The sequence below is a fragment of the Glycine soja genome, chromosome 12 (genome assembly GCF_004193775.1).
Source record: "Glycine soja cultivar W05 chromosome 12, ASM419377v2, whole genome shotgun sequence".
Classification (NCBI taxonomy): domain Eukaryota; kingdom Viridiplantae; phylum Streptophyta; class Magnoliopsida; order Fabales; family Fabaceae; genus Glycine; species Glycine soja.
In genome coordinates, this window is record NC_041013.1 from 43931949 (window position 1) to 43949580 (window position 17632).

General features: G+C 34.4%; 3 protein-coding genes across 4 annotated transcripts; 2 read left to right on the forward strand and 1 right to left on the reverse strand.

The window, feature by feature from the left end:
- Window positions 1-2319: 2319 nt before the first annotated feature.
- LOC114377913 (late embryogenesis abundant protein-like) lies at window positions 2320-3886 on the forward strand. The gene is made up of 2 exons (XM_028336389.1): window positions 2320-2546; window positions 3449-3886. Exons 1-2 carry the CDS (start codon window positions 2355-2357, stop codon window positions 3662-3664), a joined length of 408 nt encoding a protein of 135 aa, XP_028192190.1. The 5' UTR covers window positions 2320-2354; the 3' UTR covers window positions 3665-3886.
- A 1804-nt stretch (window positions 3887-5690) lies between these two features.
- LOC114379213 (probable receptor-like protein kinase At4g39110) lies at window positions 5691-8923 on the forward strand. The gene has a single exon (XM_028337818.1). The coding sequence runs from the start codon at window positions 5828-5830 to the stop codon at window positions 8477-8479; it is 2652 nt and encodes an 883-aa protein (XP_028193619.1). The 5' UTR covers window positions 5691-5827; the 3' UTR covers window positions 8480-8923.
- Window positions 8924-11405: 2482 nt separating this feature from the next.
- LOC114379941 (SUMO-activating enzyme subunit 2-like) lies at window positions 11406-17632 on the reverse strand. 2 transcript variants are annotated; one of them, XM_028338783.1, is made up of 11 exons: window positions 17314-17632; window positions 17135-17224; window positions 15813-15896; window positions 15514-15732; window positions 14734-14835; window positions 14002-14457; window positions 13638-13867; window positions 12708-12801; window positions 12437-12616; window positions 12269-12366; window positions 11406-12061 (listed from the first exon to the last, which is right to left on the reverse strand). In XM_028338783.1, the coding sequence occupies exons 1-11, from the start codon at window positions 17341-17343 to the stop codon at window positions 11734-11736; spliced, it is 1911 nt and encodes a 636-aa protein (XP_028194584.1). In that variant the 5' UTR covers window positions 17344-17632; the 3' UTR covers window positions 11406-11733. The 2 variants fall into 2 exon arrangements, with proteins under 2 accessions (XP_028194584.1, XP_028194585.1); XM_028338784.1 differs by lacking the exons at window positions 17135-17224; window positions 17314-17632 and adding an exon at window positions 16145-16518.

Consider the following 17632-nt stretch of genomic DNA (forward strand, 5'->3'; position numbering starts at 1 on the left):
GATTTAGATGATCAAATTTAGAAAATTAATCTTCATGAAAGTTATATCCCTGAATGTTAGCTAGCAATAACTTTGATCTCACTAAAAAATATTGTGTATAATGCTAAAAATGATCAAATTTGTGAACAAATATTAAGTTGTCGATAATAAGTAAAAGTTTAATATAGATTGTAATTTTAGGCATAATATGCTTCAAATTAGGTTTTGGGGTAAACATAAAAGTTGTAGATAATCTTCTTAGCTTTCAAAGAGACAAAAATCAACTTCATTGAGTCAATATAACTTTAATTATCATGTTTATATGTCATTAAGGTCAAAGAAACATAATAGGAAATGAAGAAGTTAGTAACCCAAAACTTTTGAGATGTTTTGATAATCTTAAACATGAAGTGAAAAGTTGTTATGATGGTAGAGTGATGCATATTTATAATGATTTGATTGGTCTATGATCTTATTGTTGAGAATATTATATTAATGATGAAATAATTATTTTTTTGGTGAATTGATGATGAGATAATTATGTTAATTGATGAATGTCTTGAGTTGTGTTGGCTGATTTCTTGATGAAGATATGAATATTGTTTGATGAGGTGAATATGTTAATGTTGATAAGATGATGATAATGGATCATAATCTTGCCTTATAACCATCCATATGTGTTGGAAGGATTAGTTGTGATCTTTTTAGGAAGGTTTTAACTCCGCCTCTCTAAAGCGACTTGAGGTCTCACCTAGTGAGATATCTCACTATATTTCCAAGTATCACCTGTATGTTTTAACTTTGAATGACGTGTTGGAGTGTTGAGAATTACTTCTCATGAGGTTTAGTGATTCTTTTAGTACATATGAGATAGATTTTTGTTGATGGTGAAACTTGGATCCTTGAGATATCAAAGCCTCAAGGAATCTAAGTGTAGTTGTAGGTTGTGAGTAGGCACATACGTTGTGGGTGTTTGATGGGCCCTCAACCTAGTGTTGGATGTTTTCGTGGTGACAAACACCAAAGGGGCTTATAAAATATATGAGTAGACGAACTTGTAGAGAGATTAAGGTTAATGCATACTTTACCGAGGTAAGCCACTATTCACATTCATATTTTTTATTAAACCACAAATCCTCGAGATTGAATCCGAGTCTTCGTTAATGGTAAAAAAAGTGACTATGTTAAGGGATGCACTTGTGTTAATTGTTCATGTGGAGAAAATCTTCATGGAATCAAGTTTGTCTTTGATGTCAATGATTTATGGATTGAAGATGAAGTTGATTTTGATGGTTGAATCATGATATTAATGATTCATGGACTGATGATGACAATGATGTATAATAATTGAATCTTGATATGATAATTGATGAACTGATAATTATTATGAGATGTTTTGTTATGTGAATTCTAAGAATTATGCTTTATATATAATTTTCAAATGTTATGTTTTATACATGATGATATTTGATTATGTTTTAATTATTAAATTTTATGTTATTTCAATATACTTATTTTTTATAACTTTATTCTTGTGTGTGACACACATGATTGCGTATGTGATAACTCGAACTTCATGTTTGTAGAAGCTGATTGTGTGTGTTTCATATATTTATCCATTATAGTAAAATATGTCATATATTTATATCTGCATTTAATAACATGATAACATTTGATATTTTTATTTTTAAATTGAAAATTAATAGTTTAATGTTAATATTTTTAAAAATGACAACACAAGTTGATTTTAATGGAACCAATTTTTCAATGCATTTTATGACACTCCTCCATTTCTCTTTCTTTCTTTCACCTGTTCACCTAAAATATTGGGTGAATGAGTATATTGAAAATTTTATCACGTATCATTAAATTAACTAATAAAAAAAATTTAATTTAAAAGAGATTTTATTTAATAAAATAAAAATGTTTAAATTAAAAATTAAATTGAAACCAAAAATTTATATAAGTGACAAAAAATTACATTAATATTTTAGCCAAACAGAATAATATGTTACGAAATATGTTCATACCGACATGTGTTTATAATTCAGACGAATTTGAAAAATAACTTTTAAAATATAGTATTATATGTTCTTAATTCAGCAAAAACGTCATAAATCACCTCATTATTGGCCGAACGAGGTGACACATGGCTTGAATTCTCTCACACAGTTACAAGTGTCAATAAGTCTCTCTATGCATTATTCTTAAGGCACGTGTATAGCTGCATGCAAGTCTCCGGCCACCGCCCAGGGAAGACTTAATTAGGTATATTTCTTAATGAAAGAGAATTAAATTAAACTGGTCCAACATGCTATATATATATATATATATAATAAGGTCATGCAATAATATAACTTAACCTAAGTTTGAAGATGGCACAAGTTGAACTTCGTGACGAGCATGGGAACCCAGTTGAACTAACAGATGCATATGGGAATCCGGTTTGGTTAACGGACGAGAAAGGCAACCCGGTGCACCTCACGGCTGTGGCAACCAATGCACACAAATCTATGCTTCAGAATGACACCCCACAAGAGCTTCCTCACTCCAAGAGTTCAAGCTCGGTATGTATCCTCATTGTTACTTAATTAATTATTCTTTTCATTAATTATAACACTTTTAGTCACTATTTATTAGAGACATAATATCAGTACAAGTTGTAAAGTATTTTTTTTTTGAATATTTAATGCACTTATATCTAAGTTTTTAATTTAAAATTATTAATTAACTTTAATAATCTTAATTACCCCAATTGGTGGACATGTTTCTACTAATTTTGTTTCATCTATATATCAACACTAGGGGCGTTTGTGTTTGATTTTTCTAAAAAGTGAAGTCTTTGATTTTCCCAATTATTTATCATGCAAGTGTGATTCAAAACTTAAATATGATTTCTCTAAAAGAAACTTAAAAATGATGTAATCCAATCTAAAGTTTCAAATTTAGTTTACCTCAACATTTTTTTTCTATTCAATAAAAAAATACTTTTGTTTAGTTTTATATTTATTCAGTTTCGGTGTCTTAGGTTTTAAAATTTTTCACAAGTTAAGAAATTTAATACTGCGTCATGTATATTAAATGTTTTTTTAACATCGTATAATATGATTTATATTTTATATTTCTAATAAATCATTACAACATTTAAAAATAGCTAAAGAAGATATAATTAAAAGATAGTGTTATCATCAATTTTTAATATGAAATGAATTATCTGGTTAACATATTTGATTAACTTATAAAGTAATTAATTTATTAAATTCAAATGTTTCGACAAAAAAATTTATTTCTCAAACTTATAGTTATTTAGATATAAGAGCCTTAAAAAATGCACACGATTTGCTTTACTATGTTCTTTTCTAGTCTAAACGCCACAATTGCATTATACATATACACAAAATAGAATTTAACAGTATGTAGCTTAAATGATGTATATATCTTACTCGGTTTTGGTTCAATTGATATATAGTCTGAGGATGAAGGGCATGGAGAGAGGATCAGGAAGGGACTGAAGGATAACATAGAAGAAAAGTTACCAGCTGGAGAAGGAGTAGTGAAGGAGAATAAACACACCACAATTGCTGCTTCTACTTCTACAACAGATACTAGTGATGCTAATCACCACCCAACCACTGAGCATGAGAAGAAGAGTATCATAGACAAGATTAAAGAAAAATTCCAATAAATCAGCAGTGAATATTAATATATATTCACGAATTGAAGCTTTGTTTATTTGTTATGTTTTTTTGTATGTCATGGCATAGTTGGTTTTTGAGAGTTTCGAGCATGTATATATATATCAATAAGAGAAACGTTATTCTCACAAAATTTTCAAGAAACACCTTTCTCAATAGAGTAAAAAGAAAGAAATGTAAGATATATGAGTTTAATTTCGCTGTATGATCAATAAGAATTTTATACTGATATATAATAAAAAAATATCTGTTATTATAAATCTTAAGATAGTTATGATATAAATTTATCATAGTTATTTTCGTAATTGAACAACTCTAAAAACTGTAGATTATCAATGAAAATATTAATTTATTTAGAAAGATATATAAAGAGAAAAAAAAAACTTACTAGAAAGGAAGTATTGTTGGAATAGTATTATCTTATAATTGTAATCAATATTAATTTTTGTTGTTAGAATACATGCATACATCACTATGTCATTATATATATATATATATATATATATATATATATATATATATATATATATATATATATATATATATATATATATATATATAGGATCTTCTCCAAGAAAAACTCTCAGCATTAAATCCAATTAACTATAGATCTCCAACAAAATTTCCGGCATAAAAGCCGATTAATGTTATGAATTTTGTGTCAAAATCTCCATATTATTCGCCATAAAAATTTCATCAAAATTAATTGAAATCGGTAACGGATTTTGGCAATGAATTTTGCTTCCTCATCATTTTTTTTAAACGGATTAGAATCAAATTAATTCCTGTTTCAATTTCATTTATTCAGAATACTATATTATGAAGTTTTTATTCAAGTTCATCATTGGTTTTCTAGCTATACGTTTCAAAGTAACCTATCATTGCTTTGATTTGCGTTAAATGGTTTGTCAAATCTGTCAAACAGTTTACAAATCATGATTAACCCGTACATATTAAAATCAAATATAAATACTAAAATTAAAAACTTTGTAGTTCATATAGTAAATCAAAATGACTTATTTTACATGTAAAAAATATATTTAAATCTTTGAAAAATGTAATGTAGATATTATTTTAATAAACAGATTTTTAATATTGGTTGTAGTTAAAATTGATCTAGAAAATGATTCTGTACATTGGTTATACTTTAGTGAGAATGTATTAATGTAAAAAGAAAATTTTTCTTTGTCAAGTTAGTCAAATTAGTTATAAAATGTTAGAGGTTTTATATTGATTCTGGAGCTGATATAGAAATAATCTACTTTGGTATATATTTATTGACTCTGCGGTATTTCTCCTAAAATTGATTTAGAAAGAAAAAAATTATTGATGTAATTTTTTTTTCTATAGTAGTACACACTAATGCTCCAGGGCACAAAAAAGATGGAGAGAGAGGTAACATATTTTTACATCAGGAGATTAGTCTCATGATTTTTTGCTATGAAAATATTTTGTTTCCAGCTAAAAAAATGTCTACTATTAAATAAGCTATGAACAAATGTGAAATTTGATATATATAATGATGGTGTTTGATTTAATTTAAGAGTAGTTAGTGGTACATTAATCACTTATAATTTTATACATCTTATAAAAATCTTTTATTTTTTATTTCTCTTTTTTTATCACATTATAAATCTGCTTATATTTTTTTCTTCTCTGGGTGTTGAATAACATGCATATTGGATATGCAACAAACATTTTCCTTAATTTAACTAACCCCGGATACTAAAAACAGGCTTTTCTATTACTGTTATTATAATTGTTGATGATGATGTACCAAATGACAATAGAGAAGTTTAGTTATCTTTGTGAATACCTATGGCATTGAGAATCAGAACATGCTCCAAAATTTAGTGCAACAATCGTTGACTAGTTCAAACCAACCGTTTGTTTTGTTCTGCTTTGGCAAACGCTAAATAAAGACAAAACAACATGCAACGTACGAGAATTGTCCAAAGCCACAATGCTCCCTCCACATTCTGTGGCTGATTATAGGTAACTCAAAGTGTCATCCCTTCAAAGATTGAAGCTGTTAGAGAGAGAGAAATCCCTTATAGGGATCCAAGGACACCCCATTTCAGGCTTTTCTTTGTTACTACTCTTTCATTCTAAATTAAATTGAAAACTCCTCCTCATCCTCACCCCCAGGAGGTATGGGGAAGATAGAAAAAAACAAAAACACCTTATTGACATCACCTTTTCTATCATCCTTCAAGTCATCATCATCATCATCTTCTTCTTCTTCTTCTTTGATGATGGCTACCCTCCTGGTCATTCTCTTGGCCTTGTTTTCTCCTTCACTAGGCCTTCCCTTAGCATCTTTCCAACCAAAAGACAATTTCCTCATTGATTGTGGTGCTGAAAACACAGTGACTCTCCCTGATGGAAGACAATTCAAATCAGACCCTCAAGCCAGATCCTTCTTGCAAGCCAATGATGAGTACAAAGTCTCAGCAAATGATGTGAATTTCCCTTCACCTATATACTCAAATGCAAGGATCTTCATTCAGGAAGCTAAGTACTCCTTCCATTTGGTTCAACCGGGTTTCCATTGGATTCGGCTTTATTTCTACCCCATCAAGAACAACATCTTTGATCTCCAGAAGGCAAGTTTTTCTGTCTACACAGATACCTATGTGCTACTCCACAGCTTCAATGTCAACAATACTGACAAGCCAATCTTCAAGGAGTACCTCATCAATGCAACCGAGCCTCAATTCACCATGTCCTTCATTCCCCTCAAGAACTCAGCTGCATTCATCAATGCCATTGAGGTTGTCTCAGCTCCTGATAACCTGATCTTCGACACCGGGGCCGGCCTTTTCCCCGTTGGCGAGTTCAGTGGCCTCACAACTTACGGCTTCCAGCCTGTTTACAGGGTCAACAATGGAGGGCCTCTCATCACCTCATCAAATGACACCCTTGGAAGGACTTGGGAAACTGATGAACCTTACCTCACAAACAAGAACTTGGCCAAGAGTGCTTCGGTGGCCACCTCCGCGGTTAAGTTCCCACAAGACAATCCTTCAATTTCTCCCATGATTGCACCACAAACTGTGTATGCCTCTGCCACTGAGATGGGTGATGCTGGTGTGAATCAGCCAAATTTCAATGTGTCATGGAAATTTGATGTGGACACCTCTTTTAGCTACCTTGTTAGGCTTCACTTCTGTGACATTGTTAGCAAAGGGCTCAATGAACTCTACTTTAATGTTTATGTTAATGGGAAAGTGGCAATCAATAACTTGGATTTATCAGCCATCACTGGTGCCTTGTCAACCCCATATTACAAAGACATTGTGGTGAATGCAACATTGATGTCTGAGGGGCTAACAGTTCAGGTTGGTCCAGCAAATGCTGATGGTGGAAATGCCAATGCCATTGTGAATGGCATAGAGGTCTTGAAGATGAGCAGCTCTGTGAACAGTTTGGATGGAGAATTTGGTGTTGATGGAAGAAGTGTTAATGGTTCTAACCGCGGCACGGTGGCAGCCGTTGGATTTGCCATGATGTTTGGAGCCTTTGTGGGTCTTGGTGCTATGGTGATCAAGTGGCACAAGAGGCCTCAGGACTGGCAAAAGAGGAACAGCTTCTCCTCATGGTTGCTTCCTCTGCACGCTGGTGACACAAGCTTCATGAGCAAGAACTCAATGGGAAAGAGCAACTTCTTCTCCTCGTCGATGGGATTAGGCCGGTACTTCTCCTTCGCGGAACTTCAGGAAGCAACCAAGAACTTTGACTCCAAGAACATCATTGGTGTTGGTGGATTTGGCAATGTGTATTTGGGTGTGATTGATGAGGGGACTCAAGTGGCAGTCAAGAGAGGAAACCCTCAATCAGAACAAGGCATCACAGAGTTCCAAACTGAAATTCAAATGCTGTCTAAGCTCAGGCACAGGCACTTGGTGTCCTTGATTGGATACTGTGATGAGAATGATGAGATGATCCTGGTTTATGAGTACATGCCTAATGGCCACTTCAGAGACCATCTTTATGGAAAGAACTTACCTGCTCTCTCATGGAAGCAAAGACTAGATATCTGTATTGGATCAGCTCGCGGTCTTCACTACCTTCACACCGGCACAGCTCAAGGCATCATTCACCGCGATGTCAAGACCACCAACATCTTGCTTGATGAGAATTTCACAGCCAAGGTTTCTGATTTTGGTCTTTCAAAGGATGCACCAATGGGGCAGGGTCATGTTAGCACTGCTGTGAAGGGTAGCTTTGGTTACCTTGACCCTGAGTACTTCAGGAGGCAGCAACTGACTGAAAAGTCTGATGTGTACTCATTTGGGGTGGTTCTGCTTGAGGCACTCTGTGCAAGACCAGCCATCAACCCTCAGTTGCCCCGCGAACAAGTAAACTTGGCTGATTGGGCGATGCAATGGAAGAGGAAGGGCCTTCTTGACAAGATCATTGACCCTCTCCTAGTTGGTTGCATCAATCCTGAATCCATGAAGAAGTTTGCTGAGGCTGCTGAGAAGTGTTTGGCAGATCATGGTGTGGATAGGCCTTCAATGGGAGATGTTTTGTGGAACTTGGAGTATGCTTTGCAGCTTCAAGAGGCCTTCACACAAGGAAAGGCTGAGGATGAGACTAAGTCATCATCAGCAGTCCCTACTGCAGCTGTTCCTACTTCACCTGCCCCACCAACACCTCCCATTTCTTCTGATGACCGCCCGGCTCCGGCTGCGCCTGCTCGTCCGGAAGTGAATAATAATACTTCATCGGATGTGCATTCCATTGATGACCATTCTGGAACTGCAATGTTTGCTCAGTTTAGCAATCTCAATGGCAGGTGAAGGCCTAATTTGGTTTCATGAATGGAGCAACCATCACCTGGACAGCTACAAATTTGATCATGTCTAGGAAGATGTTATAGTAGCTTTCTGAAGGCTTGGACCAAAAATTTCCTGTGTAATGGTGTGATACTGTATGCTGTTTCTCTTCTAGATACTCTTGTCTTTCTGTATTGTGTTGGGGTACTATTTTGCATGATAGCAAAAAGAAAAGGTGTCAAAATATGTAATGTGATTAAGTTGTTGGTTTGTAAGTATACATGCATTCAACAGTACCATTAATCACATATGGTATTATATTAATGAATTGTTGTATATTGTTATGTAATTTTTAGGGGGGGTAATTGTAGAAGCAAGTTCAAAGAAACTGACTACCGCCAGGTAGTGAATTTGACTTGTAATCGACCAATATATTAGCAAGTGTTTTCTTGTCCTCTTAAAAAAAAATTCCCTTCTCTTTTTCTCATTTGGCTACCTGAGATTTTTAATGTCATAGTGCCTCCTGCAGGAGACTGAAAAAAAAAATTCACCAGGGATGCATATGAACCAGATTGAACTCAATGTTCACTGACGCATTTAAAAACTAAAACTAGCATTTTTAGTCTTGTTTTGTTAATGTGAAAGGCAAGATTGTTAAATTAACCAATCGTCCTTTTATAATTTTCATATCTTAAAAGTGAAAATGCAGGGTTTTTTTTTTTATGAAAGCATCCCTTAGAAACATCAAACCAGTGGTGAAAGTCAGAAACTCTTCTTGAATAAATAAATCCCTAATAAACAAGTAATGATGATAAAACAGTGTCATCCCTAAAACATTTTCTATAAAAAAAAATAAACAAGTAAATAAATAGCCCAAAGACAACATAATAACTGAATCTGGCAATAAAAATAGAACTATATTTTCCTACCTTGTAATGATCCAAATGGAGATAATATGTTTCTACTCCCCCAACTCTGCATATTTAACACATTTAGCTTCAACAAGATATGTTCTCATAAGATTATTCTGATATTGAATTCAATCAGGCTTCGCTTGCAACAAATTATATGACCAGTGTTGCAGTGTTTTATGTAGTTAAACTATTTTACAAATGATAAATGCAAGTCCTTCTTTGTTTTAAACTAATTCTGAATCTCTGATAGTTGATCCGCTAAATATTTTGACTCAAAAGAGGAGGGTCATATGACAACTACTGTTATTTGTTATGTAAATTTATTGTCATTGTCAAAATTATGATGATATGAAGCATAATCTCTAAGAAGAAATGACTTCTTTTTTTTTATCTAGTCTCACTACTAAATGAGCAGAACCAACAATTATTTCATCAAACCTCGAAGTACATCGATTTTCTTTGTTAGAAAACCCGTTAGTGGAGGACCATCCAAATCATTATCCATAAAGTTATGCTTAAATTACTATATTGGTTGACGAACTTTTTTGAAAAATCAAATAGGTCACTGTAGTTTAAATTTTATAATTGATATTTTGTGTGTGTATAATGACAGTGACATGAATAGAACCTAAATATTTATGTATCTACCTAATATTCCTTTACTACCAGGCCGACCATAATGGGCTATAATTTTATCAAAACATTTTTTGGGTGTTGCTAGGTGCACCTAGCATTATTGCTGGTGCACCAGCACTTAAGGTGAAATGACGAAAATACCCTTGATCCGTAAGCCATTTAAGTTGATCTATAAAAGCCTTACAGATCAAGTTGATTCGTAAGACTTCTACGGATCAAGTTGATCCGTATTGTTCCGTAAAAGACTTACGAATCAAGTTGGTTCGTATCAACCTTACGAATTAACTTGATCTGTACGATTTATGGACCACCCTCACACATCCATCACAAATACAAAAAAAACGTACGGACAATTTTGATATTTTAATAAAATGCTGGGTGCACCAGCAATAATGCTGGGTGCACCTAGCAACACCCACATTTTTTTAGGTCCCTCAGACCACCTATATTTAGTGTCTTATGGATCCATAAAATTTTAAAAAAGAAACATTTATAAGAGTCATCACAAATTTGAACCTAATAGAACCCAAAAAGTATACACGTTAAAGGAGATGGAGAGGTTGTTATCAAATTACTAAAATGAGGATTGGAGAGATAAATGGGCACAGGTTTACAAAATTTCCCTCCTATAAATAGTAGCATATTGAATGATTGATGAGAGGAAGTGTAAATAAGGATGTTAAGGACCACTCTATTATACCATTAACGGTAAGTGAAGATTTCAGAGGTTCAAAATCCATAATTATAAGATCCAAAATCATGTCATTCTTTGCTCGGCTGCTACCTCTCTCTCTCTCTCTCTCTCTCTCTCTCTCTCTCTCTCACACACACACACACACACACACACACTATATCCAACATGAGTTCATTTGGGACCAACTTTCCACATAAAAGCATTCAATTAAAATCATAGCTTATTATTTAAAAAAAAAATGCTTCTTTTCTCTTTTTTATTGTGGCTGTGGCGCATCAATCCTTCCTATTCTTCTACCTTTCTCACGAATCTCACCAATATCCAGGTTTACTGTGGTGAATTAAGATCAATAAAGAAAATTGTATGACAAGGTAACTGCTCAACCTTTCTCTATCCATGCAGAATGACACCCACTTTGCATATCAAGTATTATTTTGGTTACTTTGAAAGGGGCAAAAAAATTAGTAAAGCGTTATGACTTCATGCTGTTTCAGACTTACAATTCATTTGAGCCATATTGATTGGTATACAAAGACACTTTCACATCTATGATGTCCTTGCTCCCTTAGTTCACCCTTTACCTCTGATTTCCTTACTATCAGACAGATTTGTATTGAATCTTTCACACATTGCACTCATCAAGCCACTTAATATTGCCATGTCTCAATCAAAAGGTGTCCTTCTAAGAATTCATGACAGATTCACCTGATGAAAGATAAATACATTCCAAAGCTAGAATATAGTTTTTACATGACAATCATTGAATAGGATACCAATTTGCAAAACTTCTGTTCACTAAGTAAAGTGTGAGCAAGTTAATTTGTGAGGTCAGTGATCCTCTCTGTCAGGCATCAGCGAGAATAATACATGTTGCAGTTACTGAGAAAGGCACAAGGAAGAAAAACAGTATCTATGTCAAGCAAAAGACTAACAACATTCCTAACAACTATGGCCAAAAGAATCGCCAAACCCCCCCTCCTATCAATACAAAATTAGGATGCAAGAATTCATCCTGATTTTAGTTCATCAATAGACTATGACAATCTTCTCTTTTTAACGCTGTTTAAATCCCCATCAAGCATGACAAGATCATCCTCATCGTCAATTACTTCCAATTGCTTCTGATTCTTTGCTTCAGCTGCACTATTTGAAATATCAGATTCGTCGGGAAGTTTTCGTTTCTTCAAGGTTGAAACTATAGTTATCTCATCATCCTTTTCAGATTCCACAGCTGTTATTAATGCATCAGAGGTGCTTGCACCATTTCCAACAGATTTGTCTTTGTTTTCTGCTGCTGACACTGGTTGAGTCCATCCTGAGAGAACCATCCCATCAGGTTCTTTCTCTTCATCAAACTCCTCTCTGAAAATCAGAGAAGAAACAAAGTAGTTTAAAAAAAAAATCGGATTCATGGGGATGGGAACAAAAAACTATCTTAATGCAACATGTGAGAGGGAAGATAAAGAAAAAAAAAGAAACACTATAAACTTATTAAGTTCTTCTAGCATAATAGTATTTGATTCAAGGAATTTTTTCACAGAATACAAAAAATACGAGTTGAGGAAAAACCTGTGCTTGATGTTAATATTGCAAACGAATTCCTGCTGCATATCCTCTACTGTAAGCATTGTGCCACCAGTTACTGGGGAAGGAAGCTCAGCCAGAGCCTAAAAATGCCGGGAAACAAGCTATAAATAAAATGCTATGCCCTTTTCAAACCAAAGACAACAAACATACCTTTTCAAGGTTGGCCTCATAAATAGCAATCATGTCATCCTCAACATCACCAGCTTCATAAAGCAGGTTTGAAGCACACATAATAAGAGGAAGGTTCATCCCAAGCTTTGCCTTGACAATTTTTTCGACCAAGTCTTTCAACTTTGAACGATTGGTGTTTATTTCAAGGGATAAAGGTGTCTGTTTTGCACATATATGAACATATCGAGTGTGAGCATGTTTGTAACAATGACTTTAGGCAATATATGCAACAAGGGGAGATTTGGCAGACCTCAGAACAAACATAACAAGATTTGTTAGGTTCAAATGGCTCCACTGGCATAAGCAGCATGTTTCTTGCAGGATGCTCCAGACAATATGTCATTCTATGAGATGTCCAGATAAGAATAGAAAAACATTAAAAGAAAAGTAAATTTAACGCTGACTTATAAACTACAGAGTAGTACACAAATAAAGATTCCTTAAAGAATAAATGAGCACCAAGGAAAGAACAGGAAGGATAAGACAACCTCCCAATAGAATATACAACAAATAAAAGGTAAGATAAAAAAAAAAAAAAAAAACTGGTCAGAAACAAAAGAGCTCTGCAATATAGGGACAAATTTTCCCTTAAAGATCCATGCATTTTGCTCCAGCAAAAAAACTGACAAAGAAAGCACTGCTAAGGGCTTCTTTGTTTGAGTTTTTTTTTTAAGAAAGTGCTTGCTTAAAAGCTATGTTGTAGGAAAATTATAGTAATTGTGTATTTTTTGAAAAAACACAAAAACCTTTTAAAAGCAACAAAGGTGTTGCACTTTTCTCATAATCTAAAAATAATTGCTCTGCTCTGCAAAAAAAATCTTAAAAAAAATGTTATCAAATCAACTTTCTTTTAAGCTTAAATAAAAAAGTCCCAAGTAACCTACAATTATAATTTTACTTGGTTGTAATTTACTATACTGCTTTTAACTTGACACGAATGATAATTATCAAGCATTTTTTAAAAAAAAAGTGAACAGGGTGTAAGCTCTGATTTAGCACCAGATCATGATTATACTATGAATTATGTTTTACCCTGCCAAAAATTGTCAGAGGAAAGTAGGAAGCATTTCCCCCAAGGCATCTTGGTTAAAATTTAACAATGCTTCTTAACGAAACCACTTCCTCGTCACTAAAACCAATCCAAAATAAAGAATACACAGGAGGAGAAATCACATCGTACCTATAATTTTTAATGTCATTTTTCAGCACTTTGATTGCTTCAATGACAATCAACCCAGCAATCACAGCATTTGTAGTCGCAACAGCATGCACAATATTACCAGCAATACCTTTAGCTTCAAAAAGGTTTTGGAGAGGGATGCCAAATGAAGCAGCCCTTATGTTTGCAGCTGCAGTAACAAATTCTACAGCCAACTGATCATCTTTATCAAAGCTTAGATTGCCAATCTCCTGCTCAAAGATGCATTCAAAAAATAAATAAATAAATAACACAAAAAAGAAAATTCATAATTTAGTATCCAGATGAAGATATGAAGATAATATTACAATATGATCACTACATCAAAGTAAGAATCGTAACAGACCTTTTCCCTTTTTGTAAAAAAAAGTCTAAATGCTTCAAGAAATATTCTAGAATTTTCTTTGAGACTCCAAATATCCTGTGGGTTCTTCATGCCCAAGGATGCCATGGCGGAAACTGATAATTCATCAGATTCATATTTTTTCTCCAAATTTCCATTTTGTTGAGCCGGTTCATCGGACAGGATATCCTTGCTGTATATAGGTTTTGGCCTATTACGATTTTTCCATGTCTCTTCATTAGACAAAGCTAATTCAATGTTATACCCAAAAACATGATCAAAAATTTTCCTTCCATATTGATCAATGTCTTCATCTTTCCTACGTTCAAATACATCCTCTACATTTTTGGACGAGCTGGCAGCATCACTTGATCGAACATTTAAATCATTGTCTTGATTCTTGTCCCCAAATAGCTTGGCAAAAAGTAAGTCCTTAGCCCAGACAATACAATGAACAAACTGCCATAAAATAAGGAGATGAAAGTTTAGAACTCATTAAACAAAAGACTGAAGCAAATATCAAAACTCATACATCAAATTGATGATCATTTGATAATGTGAAAGGCAAATAGCTTGAGTCTATCAACTTTATCCATTTTCCTAAAATATAACTAATATAACAGCCTTCAATATTGTGTTAAAAGGTATCTACCTAGTAGCATCCATCAAGATATAACAACGCATCATACAATATCCCATTCAATGAAAATCCAAATAATCATGAACCTACAATACCTTCGATGGGGTACTTGTGATTGTACAGACAGGATATGTCTTGGGGGCTGGTTTAGGTTGACACTCATAGCACTCTGTTCTTCCCTTGACATGCACAGTTACCTGCTTTCAATTAAAACTAAATCACAAATATGATTGAAAAACTACAACTTAATATTTAGTAATAATTAATCATGAAATCACATATTAAGTTGAAATAATGTGGAACCAGCAAATATATTGAAAGTTAGTAATAAAAAATGTCACATGCATGTTTTCTGCCACAAAAATCCGTAAACGGAGGGGTTACAGCAAAAGAAACAGCAAATATGAAATCTCAGACCTCAACCTCAAATATCCACACCAACATAAATCTATATTTTTTAAGAAGTTTATCAATTTATTTTCAGAGTGCATGGTCAGAACTGAAAATTAGGATGAAGGAGTATTCACTTAATTTTAGTGGATAATCACTGGACAGGGGACAAAATTTAAAAATTTAGCTGATAACTAAATTTAGAAGCTTGGAAACATGATTCATGAAACATGTTACTTTCCTAATCAGAAGACTCCTTATCAAGGCATGTGACATAAAATTAGATGCTAGTCACTGACAATAACCAACTTTCTATGGACAACCAGTTAATCAATAATTAAATTAAAAAAGATACACTTAATTATATAAAAATAACCATCAAACAGGAACAAGTACCATTTTAGAATCTACAGAATACTGCTCTAAAACTTTCCATTTAAAATGCATATCACTTACTAAGAAGCCAATAAATGCAATTGAATTACCTGTCCAAGGAACCCAGTAGTTCCACTTTCAACCAAAGGAACATTAGCTGCCAAGCACAAGCGATTCACATGCCGGCGTGCATCTAGATTGTCAAGTCCATTTAGAACAACATTAAATTGCTTAAAGAAGTCCACATTGAATTCAGGATCTTTGACATTTGCATGGTATGGTGTAATGTTTATGTGGGGCCTAAATTTTAACACAGCATCCCTAGCAACCTGGTTGAAGACTTCATCAGATTGATGGAAAACTGAAACCTATACCAGTAACAACAATAACCATAACAGTTAAAACTTACTTTAGCCTTTGATTGCCCAACATGGAATTGTCGAAATAAAAATTGTCTGTTCAGGTTACTGACTTCTATGGTGTCCATGTCAATCTGCACAATGGAAATAAATGAAGCATATTAATGTGTTAAAGCATATCCATAGCTTAAAACATACAGATAGTTCAAGAGATAGTTTATAAAATGGCTAGCAAGCATGCACACACGGAAGAAGAATTCATAGTAGTCGGTTGACTGATTGCTGGCAGTATGACTACCAACTCACAATCTAAATACACAAGCGGACAAGCCTTATAAAGAAATTCATGATAAATAATAAGTCACAGTCTACACAAAATCACCTTCAACCTAGGAGTGTTATCAATTGCTGATCGCAGAAAATAGTGGAAAGCCAATAATCCACCATATCATATAGGGGATGGTGCTCCGCTAGATATATCGCAGCACCTCTATTGCAGCCGCAATGGCTGCTATTAAAAAGTGCTCCACTAGATATATTAGATCAAGATACAAATATAAATATGCGACACAGATCCTTGTTCAGAACATGTATGGCACAAGGACACGGCACTCTTACAATTCCATTTAGTAGAAACTAGCAAGATACACGTTCTGGGTACAACATCCCCCAGCAGATCTGCCATTTCAATAACCTATCACCCTCAGCAATGAGTAGCAATCATCACCATCCACACCACAAACCCCGTTTAATTAAAATTCAGTTCTCAAAGATCTTATTAACCATAACTGTAGTACTAAAACTCAAGATCCCCAAATAAATCCCAAGATCCACAAGCCCCCCACGCCCCCTACGCCCACCCCACTAACAAACACCCTACTTCCATCATCACGGACTTCGATTAGCACAAAAGCAATTGAAGCCAACAGACTATAAGCACCAACATGGCTCCCCCTACAGGCTACACTCCATTCTTCCCCAGATACAGTTCATACCAAAGCATAAAAACTGCTCAAACCTCACCACAAAAAACACCATAACAAAAACATCGAAATTTCAAACCAAAACCAAAAGGGCAACGAATCAAACTACCAATTCAACCCTCGCTAAAGCCAAAACAAGAACAAATCAAATTTCAACGCCATATTCCACCACTCCAAGACCCCAAAAACAGTTACCACAGCACAAACGACACTCACTCCTCACTCTCACAAACACCTCCTATGTCACCAAACACACACAGCTCGAAGCTTTATCAAGACTCTCAAAACCCTAACAAAAAACCCAAAAACTCAAATCCAAAAAAAAAAAACCCAAAAACCCTTGAGAGAAAAAAAAACTTGGAAAGACCCGAATAGAGAAGAGAACTAACGATGTGAATGTCAGGGAAACCGGAGAGAGCGAGGGTCTTGAGAAGCTCGCAGCCAATTCCGCCAGCGCCAACCATAAGCACCTTGGCATCCTGAAAATTTTCCAAAATGACAACACCACTGAAGCGAAAAACGACAAAGAGAAAAAAAAAAAAAGGTTGTGTTGTGTGGGTTATGTTACCTTAATAACGGAGGGAGAAGAATAAGCCATTGGAAGTGAGAGTGTGAGAGAAAGAAAGGGTGAAGAAGAAGAAGAAGAAGAAGAAGAATCGTTGAAAAATCAAACGAAAGAGGAGAGAGGAAGACGATGGTGTTTTTATGTTTAAAAATGAATGAAAAAGGGGAAAGTGGTGGGTGCCGGGAATCGAACCATTGACGTGAGGGAAGTCGCAGAATCTAAAAGCGACAAACCCCAAAATGAAGTCATTTTTTGCAAAACTAAATTCTATACATAAAAACAAACACTCTGCATGGAAACGCCGACACTACTATTGCCTCGG